This window comes from Vidua macroura, chromosome 9 (genome assembly GCF_024509145.1).
Source record: "Vidua macroura isolate BioBank_ID:100142 chromosome 9, ASM2450914v1, whole genome shotgun sequence".
NCBI lineage: Eukaryota > Metazoa > Chordata > Aves > Passeriformes > Viduidae > Vidua > Vidua macroura.
Window position 1 is genome coordinate 21,285,690 of NC_071579.1, and position 16,396 is coordinate 21,302,085.

Here is a 16,396-nt window from a genome sequence, read left to right on the forward strand (position 1 = left end):
AGGTGTTTGAAACAAGTAGATAGACTTCACACTTCTGTTAGGGAGAGCCTTGCTTTGCCAGTAAAGAGAAACCAAAAAACAAAACAAAACAAAACAAAAAAAGTGTAGCTCAGCACTCCCATTCTTTCAATCTGAACTGCAATCAGAAAATCGCTAATAAAGTGTTTGGTTTAATATTCATAAACTTCCAACACATTTTGTTTTTATCAATCCAAACACATCCCAAACACATAATCCAAATCAATCCAAACACATAATATCAATATGGTATTATCTACTTACAATATAAGGGGAAACATTCAGGTAACAAACTAAGGGGAAAGTGATAGGACAAAATTACTTCCCACACTAGATTGTAATTTATCGTGCTATGTACATAATTTATCGTACTATTTCTATTCCTGACTCTTTGATAAATCACACAGACAAACAGTTCACAAGAAAGAAAAATCAAATTCCTTTTGTTTTTTATTCTTTTTACTTATTCTGAGATAGGTTATTCAAGGAAAGTATGCTTATTTTATAAATTTCTAGAAGATGTCTAGACTAGGGAAAGCTTGTTGCATCTAAAATTATGTTTTCTAACAGGTTTCAAGTCAAGATTTGTGTGCCCAAAAAGTGTCATTAAAGCAGTTGTTTTAATCTAATTTTGTTCATTATTTCAATTTTGCATATATTGTTGTAAATTCAGAATTAATTCAACTAATAATAAAATTTCTGAAAATACTTCTGACTTTAAAATCTAACTGTGGACTAGATTTAACAAATCAATAGGCAGCTGCCTGCTGACAGCACTATATTTCATCTAGCCCTTAAACTTTGATCTCAAAAGGAAGGTGTATTCTTTTAAGATTAAGTAATATATTTAAGAAAGTGCAGCTTAAAAACATACTCAGCTAATGCTAATGACACCAGATAATTAATATTTTAGGATGTCTAAATTCAAGCTATATTAACAGTATAAATTTGTTTCTTAAAAGTATATTAGGAAGCACATTTTTAAACACAATCTCATTTACTAGTGTTATAATGCCTTAGAAACTTAATTTTTGCATTGATTCAGATGAGTGCCCTCCTGGCTGGTTCCATCTGATTTTTCTAAAATTCAGTCATATGCTCACTATGTAACTTTATAGCTTTGACTTTCAACAGAGGTTTCTTCTGCAAACCCATAAAAAGAACAAAACCCCCACTTTTATAAGCGAGTTCTCTTTAGCCCTGGAGCTACCTGGTTCATTGTAAGGATGACAGATTTCATAAAGCAAAGAAGTTGTAAAAACCTTTATGGAAGCATTAAAAAGATCTTGGGCTAATGCATTAATAAAGAAAAGTTCACCGAATATGTGAAGCAGAAGACAGGTCTTTAACTTCATTTCTGTCCCTAACAGTGACTGGGACCTGCACCACCTGACCAAGGCAGAATGATTAGTTATCTCTAATTAGACAAAAATACATTACTTCACTGATTTTTTTTTTTTGTTGGCATTATATGCAAACTGAAAATATGCAACACATTTTTTTGTGTGCAATATCTCTTGAAATGAACAGTATACTTTTTTTTTTTCTCTTTTATTCAGTTACTCTTTCCAACATACGTTTTTATGTGCTTTCTCAATAGAAAGTTGAATTTGGGAGAAATTGTCTTGATACTGTACGAAAATGGACAATAGCCGCTAAGCTACATGGAGTATTGTACTTCTATCAGATCACACTGTAATAGATTCAGAGAAACTCAGTGGGAATATAAACCTGAAATAGCCTTTGTGGAATGTTTACAATGTTCCCTATATAAATGAGAGAAAAGAAAAGCTCTGTAAAATCCGTGGTCTGTTCACTGCATGCTGGTGTTCAAGGATTTCACTTCAAATACACCCGCACTCAGTTCCAGAAGTGAAAGCCAATCTCTCTTAATCTCACTTAAATCAAACCTTCATTCATCACTCTACTGCAATTGAGCTACATAGATTTCAATGCATTAAGAGCCTTCTGTGGTCACTGAAAAGGAGCCAGTTATTCTCCTTTATGAAAAGGGTAGCTAATTAATTAAGATGGAAAAAAAGGTATGTGTTATTTCTCCATCTAATTGCAATCTTCACATTTCAGCAATACATAGAGAGATTTGCATGTTGAAATCTGTAATCCTGGAACAAAAGATTAAGAAAATTCAAATGCCTTGAGCAATTGCTTTGGCATACCACAGATACTTTAAAAAATGCCTGGTCTTCTGTTTTCAATCTATTCCAATATCTCGTTTCTGAGAGCTGCTGGATGCAGAGCCTAGAGTACATGCTGTTCCTAGAGTTTCCACTCTGTAGTACAGAGAAGACATTTCTGTTCCTTTTTATTATACTACATATATTCTCTGTTATAGAAGCAGTATCTCTCTTTAATATGAATAAAGCTTTATACACTAAAAACGTAATTCTCCATCACCGGGCACCTGTCCTGTAACTCTTTAAGCCATCCAGAGAATCAGATAATTAGGCCTGGTGGTAACATTTCTAAAGACAACTACCTCATTGATAAGGAAATTGATGCAAAGAATTTAAATTCAAGAATAGAAAAAAATATTGATTTACACTTAACCTGCAGCTATTTTTTAATAACCTATGCTTGTCTGAGGCTGGAAAGTATGAGCTGCTTAGAAAGAACACTAAACAGCTCACAAGAGAGAACTTTGGGAGAGAGCACAATTAACTAATGTGAACTGAGCGCTCACTCTCTGTGAAGTTGGAACAGGATTCATTTACCAAATGGACCTGAGGATTAATTTACCAATGCAATGAACTAGTGACCATGTATTCTCACTCTGACTGGACATACCAATCATTTGACAAGGGTCTAAGTATAGAAGGCAACAGTTCTCTATCACCTTTTTTGAGCTGGCTTACACAATAGATTAAAATACCCCATTTTTGTGATCAGCTTTGAGTACATCTGAGTGTTTTAGTTCAATCCCAAGCATGCTTTGGAAGAGCACTTTGATTCACATGGTGCTGCTGCTTTGAAATGCATGAACCAGGTTTAGATAAGATGAAATCAAACTGGCAGATGTGTTCATAAGCAAATCACGAGCTCTCCAGCTGCTAAGAGGCATCCAGTTTACAGAACACGAGTGCAGGTGTTTGCTGCAACCCCTAAAATTCTTACGGTTGGAATGCCATGTCCAGCACTAACAATTTCGCACTCTTAATTGGCCTACACCACTTGCTATGGCAGATGGAAAAAATGTATTTAAATTCATATAGACATTCAACGTATTTGCAGTACAAATCAAAAGGCAAAGCAGCAGTCATAAAATCTTGTCAAAATGACTGCCTTCATACCTATGACGAGGATAATTTTTGGTCGAGGTCTTGCAGGGTCAAACACATCATACTCCTCAATTAGCTCAGCAGTTTCAGAAAGGTCGGTGTCACTTTCTATGGAAAACTGTTGGATCGGAGGCAGTCGGTCGTAGCGTCGGTAGGGGAAGTTAGAGTTATCAGGCATCACTGTGAAATAGTAAGATAAACTGGGAATTGTGGAAAAAGGCAGAAAACTCAAAATCTGTTCGGTATGCAGATTTAAATAAGTATCATACATAAAGTAGAAATATCTCATTATTTTCCATTGTGTTTGCTGTTGCTATACTGAATATTTTTGCCTGTTTTTAAAGGATTTATTAAATCACAGCCACCCAGAGTCAGTTTTCTCTGGTGCTTCTTTTCAAGCACATCAGGTTTTCTATGAACATCTGCCCATAGCACCCAGAGTTCAGCAGGGGCCTCTGAGAAGAAAGGCTTTATATAGTGCAGATAACCTCTACTATTAAGCAGGATTCTTTTAGTGGTACTTGTTGTACACAAAGATAGAGACAGTGTTCTTGCTGATTATCTTAATGAAAATTTGGATGGCAAGGAAAAATAACTATGGCAACTGAAAGACAAGCTAATAACTCTTTGTTAACATTACAAATAAAATAATTACAGGTATTGGTATGACATCTCCTTAGATTTTATGAGCTGCACCTTTTTCTAAGAGTTTATAATTTATATTTTATTTAGTAAATTAGCATACAGTTCCAATGTAAACTAGAAAAATATGTAATGTAACTGCACTGAAGTCGGTGTGTATGTCATCCATAAGGACCAACTGAAAACACAAGCCAAGTTCACTGTGTCATATCTGCCCCATCTTTACAAATGTTTTAGGTAGGGTACAAGAAATCCCTCCACTGATGCGCTAAACATTTACTCAGCAAACATGCATCATCTGGCTGGAAAGTGATCACAATTTCTTCTCCTGCCTAGCATCCATTATGGCAGGAGAAAAACAAGTGCCAAAAAGCAAGGAAACAGAATTCTTGACTCTTTTGCCTACAGATAATCAGAATGAGGCATAATCAGCGATAGAAGTATGTATAGAATAACTCAGTAGTGGATGTAAAACCACACACAGTTGAAGAAATAGAATAATTTTAAAATTTAATACATTACCATTCCTGAAAAAAGACCTCCGGGATTGTCCTCCATTGAGTGGAGGCAGGGTCTTCTTTTCTGGGCTGACAAAAGTGTCCCATTTCACTTTTTCTGGCCCTCCAAGCTCTTTTACTTTCTGCAAACAGCTTTCCAAATATTCAATTGGGTCATCGGGTTTGTAACACATTAATCCATTCAACAGACTCTGAAATGTAAGATCAGAAATACAGACTATAATGATAGATGCCTGGGAAAAACAAGCACCTTTACTTTGTCTTTTATTTTGTGCACAGAAACATCACATCCCTTGATATTCAGACTCTCTATTGCAATTCAATGCGTAAAAGTGAGGCCTGCAAAAAATCAAATTATTTTGGTTGGCCAATGTTATAAAAATTACTTGGAAGGGAAGCTCATGGATATGTCTTTATCGTTGTCTGTTTGCACTGAAATAAAAGCCAAAAATACCAAAAAATCCCTCTACATTTTTCTTAGAACTGTCACTGGCATATATATCCAGAGCAATGTGCAAGCTAGAGAGCCCCAAAATTTACATATCCTTTGTAGTCTTTGACATCAATAAAATGTATCTTTTCCTTAAAGACCACTGCATTCACAAGTATCTTATCCATATTCTTGTCAATGCTTACACGAGCTATGAAAAGAGGATTTTAAAAAATCATGAGAAATACTCAAATATCATCTGGATCAGTATTGGGGGAAAAAAACCCACAAGTCCAAAATTCATAGGTGCTTTCTGATTTTATTGATCATAGATGCCAAGACATTAAAAAAAATCCCCTTTCTACAGTATTAATTCTTTACTCATCGTACTCATGAGCATTGTGGGGGGTGTGAAAGAAAGACTGCCAGGCCCTCTTCTGACACATTTCCTTGACAAAGTGATACATAAGTCATCATCTCACCTCTCCACCAGACTGCTGCATCCAACCTTCCCTTAACAATACATGTCTTTCAGGATGATTTCTGTTCTTTTTGCTTTTCCTAATTTTTGTGTGAATAAATTTGAGGGTCATAGTTGGTATTAATAGTAAACATAAATAGCTCCAGTTCAGGATTTGATCAGTTGTTATCTACAGTTTATACAGTAATTGGTATTTATAAACATTTGAGCTTATAAAATAGGATATAATTTCAATGTATCTGTTCCCTTACTATAGTACTTAACTGATCACAGCAACTAACAGTGTATTTTTGCAGAAGATATGCACCAATTTTTTAAAATCACTAGCTCAAGCTTTGAGCCTCAACAGAAAACCAGTTTTGTCTGCATCTGTTGTTAAACCATTCACATTCTGTGTAATTAAAACATTAGCATTCGCCGTGTCCTGCAATTTTCAAATATATAGAAAAACGTCTAGCTTCAGCACAGGCAAGGGAAAATACATATGTGTGTATGTTATATACAGATGACAGGATCCGGGAGGGAAAAAAATCCACATTGCACAGAGAAGTAATTAGCAGCCATTAGCAGCCGCTAACTTGTGGGAAGCTAAACAAAACCTCACTAAACATTTGCGGCTTTTTTGTTCCCCTCGCCCGACGAAAGATGCCCCTCGCCCGCATTCCTCGGCGCTCCTTTGCCCTGCGGACACCCAAGTTCGCTCCCCGCCGGCGGCGGAGGGCGGGCGGCCGCGGCGGCCGCAGCGGGCGGAGGGGCGCGGCCGCGGGGGCTCCGCAGGGGGCGGCGGGCAGCGCTGCCCCGGCCCCGCGCCGCCAGCACCCACCCGGCCCGGGCTGGCGGCCGGCGCTCCGCGGCGCCGCTCCCCGCGCAAGCTACGCGAGCCGCAGCCTCCGGCTGCTCCGTCCTTCCAGCCACCTTCAGCCGCGGGGTCCCAGCGCGGAGCATCCCCCGACGGGGCGGAAAACGCCTCCCCCCCTGCGCCTCGCCTACCTCGAAAAGCTGCGGGATCTCCCTGCGGGCCAGATACTCCTTCGCCTCGCCGGCGCTCATTCCGCCAGCCGGGGCCGGGGGCGCCGGCGGGGCGGGTGGGCAGCCCGAGCCCCGCGCTCGGCTCGGCGCGGCGGTGCAATGCGGGAGCCTCGGCGAGGCTTCCGCGGGCGGGCGGGCGGGCGGAGGGAGGCAGGAGGGAGGCAGCCGCCCGCCTCCCCGTGCCCGCTGCTCGGAGGGAGCGAGAGAGAGCACGTTTTCCCCCGGCGGGGAGCGAGAGCGTGCGCAGGCTGCCGGGGAAAGTTTCGGGGGGTGCCTGCGGTGAGGCGCCGAGCGGAGGCGGTGAGGGGCTGTGCCTGGCGCCGAGCCGCGGGCAGGCTGCCCCGGCAGCGAGCGGACCGGCTCCCCCGGCTGCGCGGGGAGCGGCGGCGGGAAGGGCTGGGCACCGGTGTAGCGCAGAGGTGCTGGGAGACTCCCGGTGTAACGCGGTCTCTGCCCTTGGCACGGTGTTCGGGCGTCTTAAGGAGCGAGACGTTTCATACACTTTGGGCTGGCAAAAAGCCACGAACTACGATCAGTCATGAGCATCTGTAATCGGCGAGTCACAGGAAGAGATCTGAAATGATCTCTGGTCTAGCCTTCTGCTCAAGGCAAGGGCAGCTCTTGAGGTCAGACCAGGTTGCCCAGGTTTTTATTCAGTCTCATCTTGCAAAACCTTCCAAGGGTGACAACTGTAGAGCCTTTCTGGTCAACCCATGCTTGTCTGGCCTCAACGTGAAGAAGGGTTTTCTCCTCTTCAGTTATCACCTCCCATGTCTCATTTTGTTCCTTGTCCACCATTGTGAAGAGCCCGGCTCCATTTTCATTATGGTCCCTTGTCCTTGGAGAACTGCTACTGTGTACCTTCTAAGCCTGCCACAAGGCTGAACAAGCCCAGCTCCTTCTGCTCATCTTCAAAAACAAGATGCTCTCCATCCCTTAACCATCTTTGTGGCTGTCCACTCAACTCAGAATCACAGAATATATTGAGTCCAGCTTGTAAGTGAATGGCCCATACAGGGATCAAATTCACTCCAGTTTGTTAACATCTCTCTTCTTCTGGGGAGCCCGGGTGCATTATTCTAGATGTTCTCTGGGAAGTGTTAAGTAGGGGGTAGCTTCTGTGGTAACTCTGTGGCACACTGGAAGTCAGAGTAGAGTGTTTTGGTTGCTGAAGTGTTCTATATCAAGTCTGATTTTCCAATTAGTTTTTAACTGTATTATATTTTCTAACAGAATATCCTTGTAGTTGCACTGAGGCACACCCTAACACAAATAGGTTACATAACTGCAAGCTTATAAACAACACTGAATGCTTTCTGTATGTACATCCCTATTTTTCAGAGAAATAGGAAAATGGATAGGTCTTCTCAGGTGTCCCTTAAGAAGCTTCTCCCCATTGTATATGATTTGTGGATCAACATGAGTTTGACAAGCTTCTCCCTCTCAGCTGCAGCCATATTCCTTGTGTTGCTGTTTCTGTAGTTGAACTGCCCTCATTTTCCTCAACCCAGCCTCCAGCTTTTTATGCAGCTTTTAATTTTCTTTTCTCCCAGAGAAGCTTCCAGTCTTTGTTCATTCCATGAACTGTTAAATTCTGCCCAGAAGGCAGTCCCATGATCTTCTAAAGACAAATTGGACTGTTTGGTTTTCCAAGTCATCCAAATATTCCCAGCAACTACCATGTAAAGGGCAGCAACTAACATCCTTTCACAGCAACTGGCTGATGGATGGCTCATAGAATCATAGAATGGTTTGGGTTGGAAGGGGCCTTAGAGGTTATCTAGTTCTGACCCCCTGCCATGGACAGGGATGCCACTCAAAAGATCAGGTTGCTCAGGGCCCCATCCAATCTGGCCTAGGACACTTAGGGGATTGGGGCACACACAACTCCCTGGGCAAACGTGCTTCAGTACAAAGCTACAGGAAAACCACAGCTGAAGTGCCTCTGCAGTTTGGCTTAAGAGCCTTTCCAGCTCCAGTTTCTATTAATCCAGAGGTGTCTACTTAGAGAAGCTGGAGTCACTGAATTGACACTTACCATGTGTTCACGTAAGACTTTGGTCTTCACTGAAGAGTTTAATCAGCATTCTGCAGTTTTTCTCATCCTCCCATAAAATCTGGATGTGGCTTTAACCCTACTTTCTTCTGCTAAAATTTTAATCCATCCAAATGTAAATTCATTGAAAAGCACAGTGTCTTAATTTTTATTGAGAAAAATGAGTAGGCTCCAATGTCCTAATAAAAAGATATGAGACATAATTGCTTTTAAATTACCTTAAATGAAGGTCCACAAAAGGAAGATGGAATTAAATTAAATAGATATTTTCTTAAAATAAGGTCTTTGCTAAGGAGGGCTAATAGAAGATGGCATTCTATTTAGGAACACGGAGCTGTGGTTTTGGCATTTTGTGGGTGTATTTTTTTTTATTTGTTTCTTGATACAAAAACATATTAATCTGTATTATCATTGTCTTGGATAAATTCCATTTATAGGCTTTCAGAATATATATTTTTATATACTCAACATTTATGGGTAAATTAGTATCTCATCCACTGTCCTGGTCTGGGAAGAGAAAAATATTTCCTTTCATATGCTTTCTATAGCATCTTTCTCAGGAATATGAAATATGTTTGTGTAAAGTCTTGTCCTACTTGTTTCTGTTTTTGTTTTTGTTTTTACTGTAGGCTTCCAGGCATTTTGCTCAGTTAGATAATGCTAACAGAAAATAAAATAACAGAAATAACTGTCCTGCTATAAAATTATGCATTATTATTATGCATATCTTCATTATTGTTCAAAATGTTGTTTTGTTGCACAAAATCAAATTCTGTGCTGCAGAAATTACCACCTCGGAACAAATACAGCCATTTAGGAAATCTGTCAGACTGAAGGTGTGAAATGTATCTGGAAAGAATATTTTTGGATCTAATAATACAGTACCTCCTTCTAGAAGCAACGTTTGATGCGTTTGCTGTCAGAAGAATCCCCTTATTGAAGCAGGGTCGCAGGTGGAAGCTTCTCAAAGGCTCTGAAGATCATTGGCAGTGAAGGATTAAGCAGAGATGAGCCAAAGGGGCACAAAAAGCTGGGCTATTTGTTGTGCAGCTAACATAAAGGGAGCTGTTCGAAGGTGAGCTCTTTGTTGGGTAAGTGTCTGATCAAGAGTGCAGGTGGGAGTGAAGTGGTCTTACTGCCTTAGGAAATAACACAGGATGTAATAATGCTCAAAGGAATGGGAGTTCATCTGAGCTCTGGGCACTGCCCATTCCTGAAGGTGCAGAGGAGCTCTTTAGGGTATTGGGTGAGGCAGAAGGATCACTTTGGTTATTTCCTACCTTTTCTGGAGGGCAAGAAGATACAATAGAAGGAACAAAATTTTGCTATCAAAATGATAACATTTCTGAAAATTCTGCTAGAAAACTTCTTATGGGTCCTATACTGTTGGGCAGATTCCATTCTTCTTGTTTCCTCCAGAAGCTACATGAAGCTGCACTAAGATGAATCAGTATTTTCAGGGATCAGCTGGGATATGGTGTTCTGGGCCTTCTATTCTTCTCGGTTAAACCAATTACACAACACCCATAGCCTTCAGTCAAACCATAATTAGGTTCTGTGTTTTCAAAAATCACTTCAGAATACTCCAGTATTTTATAAACATTTTTTTTTTTTTTTTTTGTCTAGTGCCTGTTCAAGCACTAGTGGCTGGATCTGTCACACAAGTTGCTGCTCTGCTAGACGTCTTTATTAAATCAGAACCAACATCCTTGGATTAATGTGCTTATACAGGCTGATATGCAGACAGCTTGAATTTGTAGATTCTGTAAGTAAACCAATTATGTGCAGCCTTTTTAATAGAACGTGCTGAATTATATGCTTCTGATCCAGAAATGGTAACCATTTTAATGTAAATTTGGAACTTACTTGCAGCCCCATATTGCATTTAGTGTGGTATAAATTAATCCAAGATTGCTAAAATGATATTTTCATTTTTATGAGAAATCCCTTTCTGAACCCTTTTGCTACAGCATTAACTGTTTTTTTTTTTTTAATCTGATGTTTCCCCCACCTTTCTTTTCTACTCTGATGCACCATTTTTTTCTTTTCTACTCTGATAGACCTTTTTCTCCTTTCTACTGGTACCTGAACATGAACATGTTACTTAAGTGAATTATATCACAAATTGAAAAGTAGTGAAAAATCAACAAAGAAAAACCTGGCTTCTGCATCTAGATTTCGGTAAATCCCAGAATTAACATTTTATGTGAATTTTGAGGACACCAAGATGAATAGAACATTGGGGGGAAGAAAGAAGATCGTGCCACATAAAGGTTTGAGGATGCATATTTCAATCTGCTGAGAAAAAAACCTTTTAAAGAAATGCTATGATCAAGTCCCTATTTGTTATGATAAACTAAATAGCTGTACTTTTTATTTTCCAGTGATAGTATAATCATTCTTGTGACCCTTTCCTGAACTGTCCAATTTATCTATATGCATCTTGAGTGGGATGTAGAGGCATCAAACAGGACGTTGTTCTGCTCTTCCAGCCTGCCTGTGACACCCTCAGTGCCCTCATTCTGTTGTTTTCCCACTGACAGACTGAATTTATGCCCTGCTGTGGTGTTGCAACAGGGCTCACCCTGAGCTGGGTACCCGGCAGATTCCCAGCAGCTCTGCTTTCCCCTGTTATCTCTCCCAGGCTCCTCTGCTGGAGCATCAACACCTGCACTTTATTATTTGAGGTATGACTTCCTACATTTGCTTGCACCCAGTTTACCAAGAAATCAGTGTGCTCAGTGCCAGTGAGCTGTCCCCTCGGGGAGATCCCACTGCCTCAGTCTTTGTTCCCTGCCACTGGTACCAGTGATTTTCTTTGGTTTTGGTAAGCACTGCAAATATACAGCACATGGCCAAAACAGAGTTCCTATGGGACCAAAACAGAAACTTACTTAGTATTTCCCATTCACATTTCACTTTTGAGGTCAGTCAATTAACCATTAAATATATATACACATCAATTTTGATTCACTCAGGTTTCTTAAAGAAAATATCTTGCAGCAGTAAGTAAATAGCATCAGATCAGCACTTTTTTTCTTCATCAGCCAAAAAAAACCTTCTTGAACAAGTGTTTGTGCATACATCTGAGATGAAGTTTATTTCAGAAACTGGCATTATCAGGCATTAATTTCACATAAGCTATATTCCAGTATGTTCTTACCAGTTTCGTTTTTTCACTAAGTTCCATGTTAGATGGCCAGGGCTATAATTCCCTGTGCCACCACCCTTAGAAAGTAGTGGTCTAGCATATTCCCAGGATGTATTTCAAGAGTTCTTAGAGTCCCTTTCCAGTTTTCCTTTTCCCGTCCTTTCCAGCTGTTTTAAAACTCTGATACAACTTATCCAAATAAGCAGTTATTTTTAGTGACTACTATTTATAAAACTTACTTGACTACAGTTCTAATGGAGAATGTTTCATTATCATGCTATGGTATAATTACATCATCTGATCATTTATATACAGAACTGAAATATGTAGTGAACTCTTTCAATTGCTTCTGATAAATCTATGAAAGCATATTGCACAAATGTTGTAAGGATTGTTTTCTTTCTTTATTCAGAAAAGCTGCTCTTTTAAATGCTGTGGCACCCCTCTAACCATTGGGGTTTATGTCATTTTGTTTCCCTTCTCATTTTTTAGCAGTTCTTAAATCTCTCACATATTTCTTGCAGCTTCTAGTATTTGCAATAGAAGTTATTCTTATGTATCTTTATTTTCAAGGCAAATTGCTTCTTTTTTTCTGATTTGTTAACATTTATTAAAGAACCCCCAATTATAATGCATATTTTTGTATTTAAGTTTTTATCCTTGATTTGGCTTATAATAATTAGATAGTATGAGGATACTGTACATCATTATGTAACTTACTAAATTCAAGTTTGTATACCTCAGAAAGTCCTTAAATCTCTGAGAGATGAAAAGCAAGAGGTCCTGTAGAGGTTTTCCTTGTCTCTAAGACTAGGTTCACTATTGGGGAGAACACAGATTGAGCAGTTACACAGACCTCCTGTCTGATCCATTGCAGCCTCTTGATGCTTTTTGCTTTTATTTTATGTCAGTTAAACTGACTCTCTCCCTCTCCCCACAGTGTTATGGGAATTGCTCTTCAGGAGGATTATTTTATAAATAAAATTACCATTTTTCAGTAACTGATTAATAAATACTCCAAATCAGTGGATACTGATTTTTCAAAAACTTACAAATGTGGTGTGGTTTTTGTCTGTCCAATAAAGTCCTAAGGATACAACCACAGATCTATGCATTGTCCCCTCTTAATAATTTCTGTTCATCTAATTTATTCTTTATGAGCTAAGGGAATTTGTGTAGCTGTAGGAAAAAAAAATACAAAAAAAAAACCACAGCAAAATTCAGTCAAAAAAAACAGGCTTGAACTGAATAATGACTTGTGGGTGGTGGTTGTGGGAATAGAAAAGAATTCAAGCACAGCTACAGACCTCATCTTGGGAACACGCTGGAGCTCAAGATTGTTAGACAGTACAAGTTCCTGTTACTTGGCATTTGAGTTTTATTTCATTGGTTAAATGGACCAGTGCTGTAGGACATTATTTCTATAACTTGTTATTCAGTCATACAGTGAAAATCTTCCCTACTTGAAAATCATCTTTCACAACGTACAGCTCTTGAAAAGATAAGCATCTTGACTAATTTTTTTTAACAGAAAGCTAAATGAATCGCAAGTAATACCAACTTCCTGTATGAAGGGCTTAGAAAAGTCACATAATGATTTCAGGAATTGCTCACACTGAGAAAACTTCAACATTTTTTGATGCTTATATCTTTACAGTGGCTCAAAACATTGTGATGTCAAGTCAAAGGGAAAAAAGTATAATTTAGTTTGATATAATTTGTTCTTACCTAGGGTCAAGAAGGATTCCTGGAAGGGTCATTTTCTTGTATGAAAGGCATTTATAAGTGCAGATTTTTTTTTTTTCCCACTGGTCCTCAAAAATGAGGACCATTAATTTTGGTCAGGTACATGATTGGTACATGTATTCCAAATAATAAAATAAATCTTAAGAAAAAAAAAGATCTTGTTTCATGACATGGCAATTTTTTATAATTAGGATTTACAATGGAATAATGTTGGCATCTTCTGTTTTCAAAAGTAGCCATGACTGTAGTATTCTGGTAAAAAAAAGTAGAGTTTCCTATTTCATATTCAGTGTGTATCCAGTATTCAGCACAGAGCAGTAGCTGTCAAAATGTTGGTCAGTCACTGGTGTTTACTTCTCCTTGTTAGTTTTTCTAGAACTAAAGCTCTCTTTGTATTTTATATTCCATAATAAAGTGAGGAATGATTGTCCAAACCCTCTTTTCTAGACACAGAAAGGCTGTAACTTTGGCAGGTATTGGCTCACAACTCTGAATTCTACTGTAAGGAACACATTTTGGGTGGGGGGGAGGATTTTAATTTTGCCTAAGTCATTTTTTAATGATCTAATTTTCTTGAACTTATCTCTTTAACTTCTTGTTCTTGCATTGCAATGAATAGAATGCACTATATAGAGATTAAAATATGCACATTATGTAATAATTAGATACAAATCAGAACATAGAAGGTAGGGAAGATAAAGAAATTGCACCTGAAGATACAATGGGCTACGTTGAGAGACATGAGAGAAACTGGCAAATGTTTTAACCATAGAAATGTTTTAATGTTAATTTGAAATTCATCTTGTCTTTCTGCTGACATACAAGAACATTGCCTGAATTTAGTCACCAACTTCAGTGAATGCTTTCTTGACAGTATAACAAATGAGAATTGGATCAAACACCTGTTTCCCATAGAAGCTGACACCCTGCCAGATGGCTTATTAGCAAAGATAACTGTTGATGGAACTATCACATGAGGGTTGAACTTGAACTCAGGTTCAGCATGGCATGGGATGAAAACTTTTGGCTAAATGGAAGAAAATATTTTAGGTTAGTATTTGATAGAACTTAATACTATGTAGTTTATAACATTGGAAATTACTAATTATCTTCAGCACTTGTTGAATCACCAAGACCTTTGTTTTTCTTGTCATGCTACTCAATAAAATGAAATAGTTGTTGAACTGCAGGGCTGCACAGGACCCTTGGCTCTGCCTTACAAATACCTTGTAAGAGATTAGGCAATTGTGTTCTGGAAAGCAAATCCACCTTGGCTGGATGTTGGAGTCATGACACAAGGCAGGGTTCAGGAGAAGTTAAGGATTGCTGCTTTCAGAACTGACAGAGCTCTGCTCCTATGTGAGTTCCTTAGCAGCAGAGGCAGGTTACTATAAAATGACATGTATAAAATGTACAAGTGAGAAACTCAGTGGCTGTGGTTTTCTAATTTATTAAAAAATGTTCAGGAAATAAAAAAAAAAAAAACCAAACTATTTTAACTCTTGTGTACTTGACGAAGTGGTCATTGGCTTACAGCTGAGTTGGTATTATTTGGACAAGATTTGAATATTCAAAGAACCCTTAAATTACTCCTTTCTTTACGATATACAGCTAAATCACCCCTAAATCAGTTTTGTAAATAGTTTTTTTTTAATTACCCTGTAGTGTAGCTGACATTTTTCTATATACATTGATTGAAAATTATTGATTTCTGTCTTTCTACTGGAACCTTACTCTATCAGCCTCTGGGCTAGGAAAAAGTGAAACATGATCTGCAAAGGTAGAATGTACAGCTTCCCTAGCTGACTTCTTTTATTGAAATATGAGCAATTTCTGGAAAAAATATCCTGGTTTTACCATTCAATATTACCAACACACACACAGACATACTTCCCTTCCAAAATAAATTTTTGATTTATGAACATATGAGGATCTCCTATGAGAGAGAAGATATATTTTGTCTCTAGAATTCACAGGCGATAAATAGCATAATGAATGAAGAATAATTTATTTCACAAAAGGATTTGAAAACAAATATGGCAATTTTAGACCATCATAACTAGACACGGAATTACTGAAGAAAATGGAAAAGATAGTTCATACTCTTCTGGTTCCTAGATAAGGATATAAAGAAGGCAAAATATGTTCAGTCTCCTATGTGACAAAAATTGATCCATGGAAAAGAATTTTATTAAAAATGCTTCTTACAAAATGGTAATATACAGCAATTTAAAAAATTAAACTGTTTTCCTAATCTTGTGGAAATATGCAGGCAAACAGAATCAGATGAAAGCAAAAATGAATACAAATTAGCAACACTCCAAATTTTTGAATAGTGTTTGAAGTATCCAGGTTTGAGATGACATGAAATTAACACTGACTGCCTTGAGATCTTTCTGTAAGAGGTGCTGTATAGCTAAAAAGCAGTAATTATTTTTACATTTAACAATGTCAAATGATTACCATCTTTATTCTAAAGCTAAGTAGCAAGGGAAGTTATGTACCCTTGAGCTCATATAACAATTTTGATGTAATTATTCTGAACAGAATAGCCTTAATTTGTTCTGTTTGTGAAACTTAGATCTGGAATCCGTACATTTTTGTACCTGGTAAAGAGATTTATTATTGTTTTTTGAGATATATATTTAATATGTACATGCAGCTAAAAAGCAAGGGTTTTTTTAGCATTTACATAATATTATAATGAGAGAAGCTTTGTTTAAGGAAATCCTTGATTACTAAGAGAGTTCAAGTGCAAGAAGGTGATTTTTGCTGAGACAATACTTTTGCAAATGCATCCATTAAAGCACCGATTAATTGAAATTGATTGACTGATGGGTGTCTTTTCTCCACGTAAAAATCAATCACCTTGAATGAACATGTAAATTCAAATGCCTACCTTAAAATGTTAAAGGTCATTAAAGTAAATGTAGCTTTTACATTTTCATGTAATAATAGATATTTAGCAGCAAAAACAACCAGTTCTGGTCACAGGACAGATACATAGAAATGACAGGCACATATTAATG

General features: G+C 38.3%; 1 protein-coding gene across 1 annotated transcript in view; it reads right to left on the reverse strand.

Annotated features, from left to right (window-relative positions):
* Positions 1-6,698, reverse strand: part of AK5 (adenylate kinase 5) — an 83,056-nt gene extending 76,358 nt beyond the window's left edge. Inside the window, exons 1-3 of the mRNA XM_053984855.1 lie at positions 6,376-6,698; positions 4,479-4,665; positions 3,327-3,494 (exon numbers count right to left, since the gene is read on the reverse strand). Of these exons, the coding sequence (XP_053840830.1) occupies positions 3,327-3,494; positions 4,479-4,665; positions 6,376-6,435 (415 nt within the window). The 5' untranslated portion in view covers positions 6,436-6,698. The remainder of the gene's footprint in view (positions 1-3,326; positions 3,495-4,478; positions 4,666-6,375) is intronic.
* Between the last annotated feature and the right edge of the window lie 9,698 nt (positions 6,699-16,396).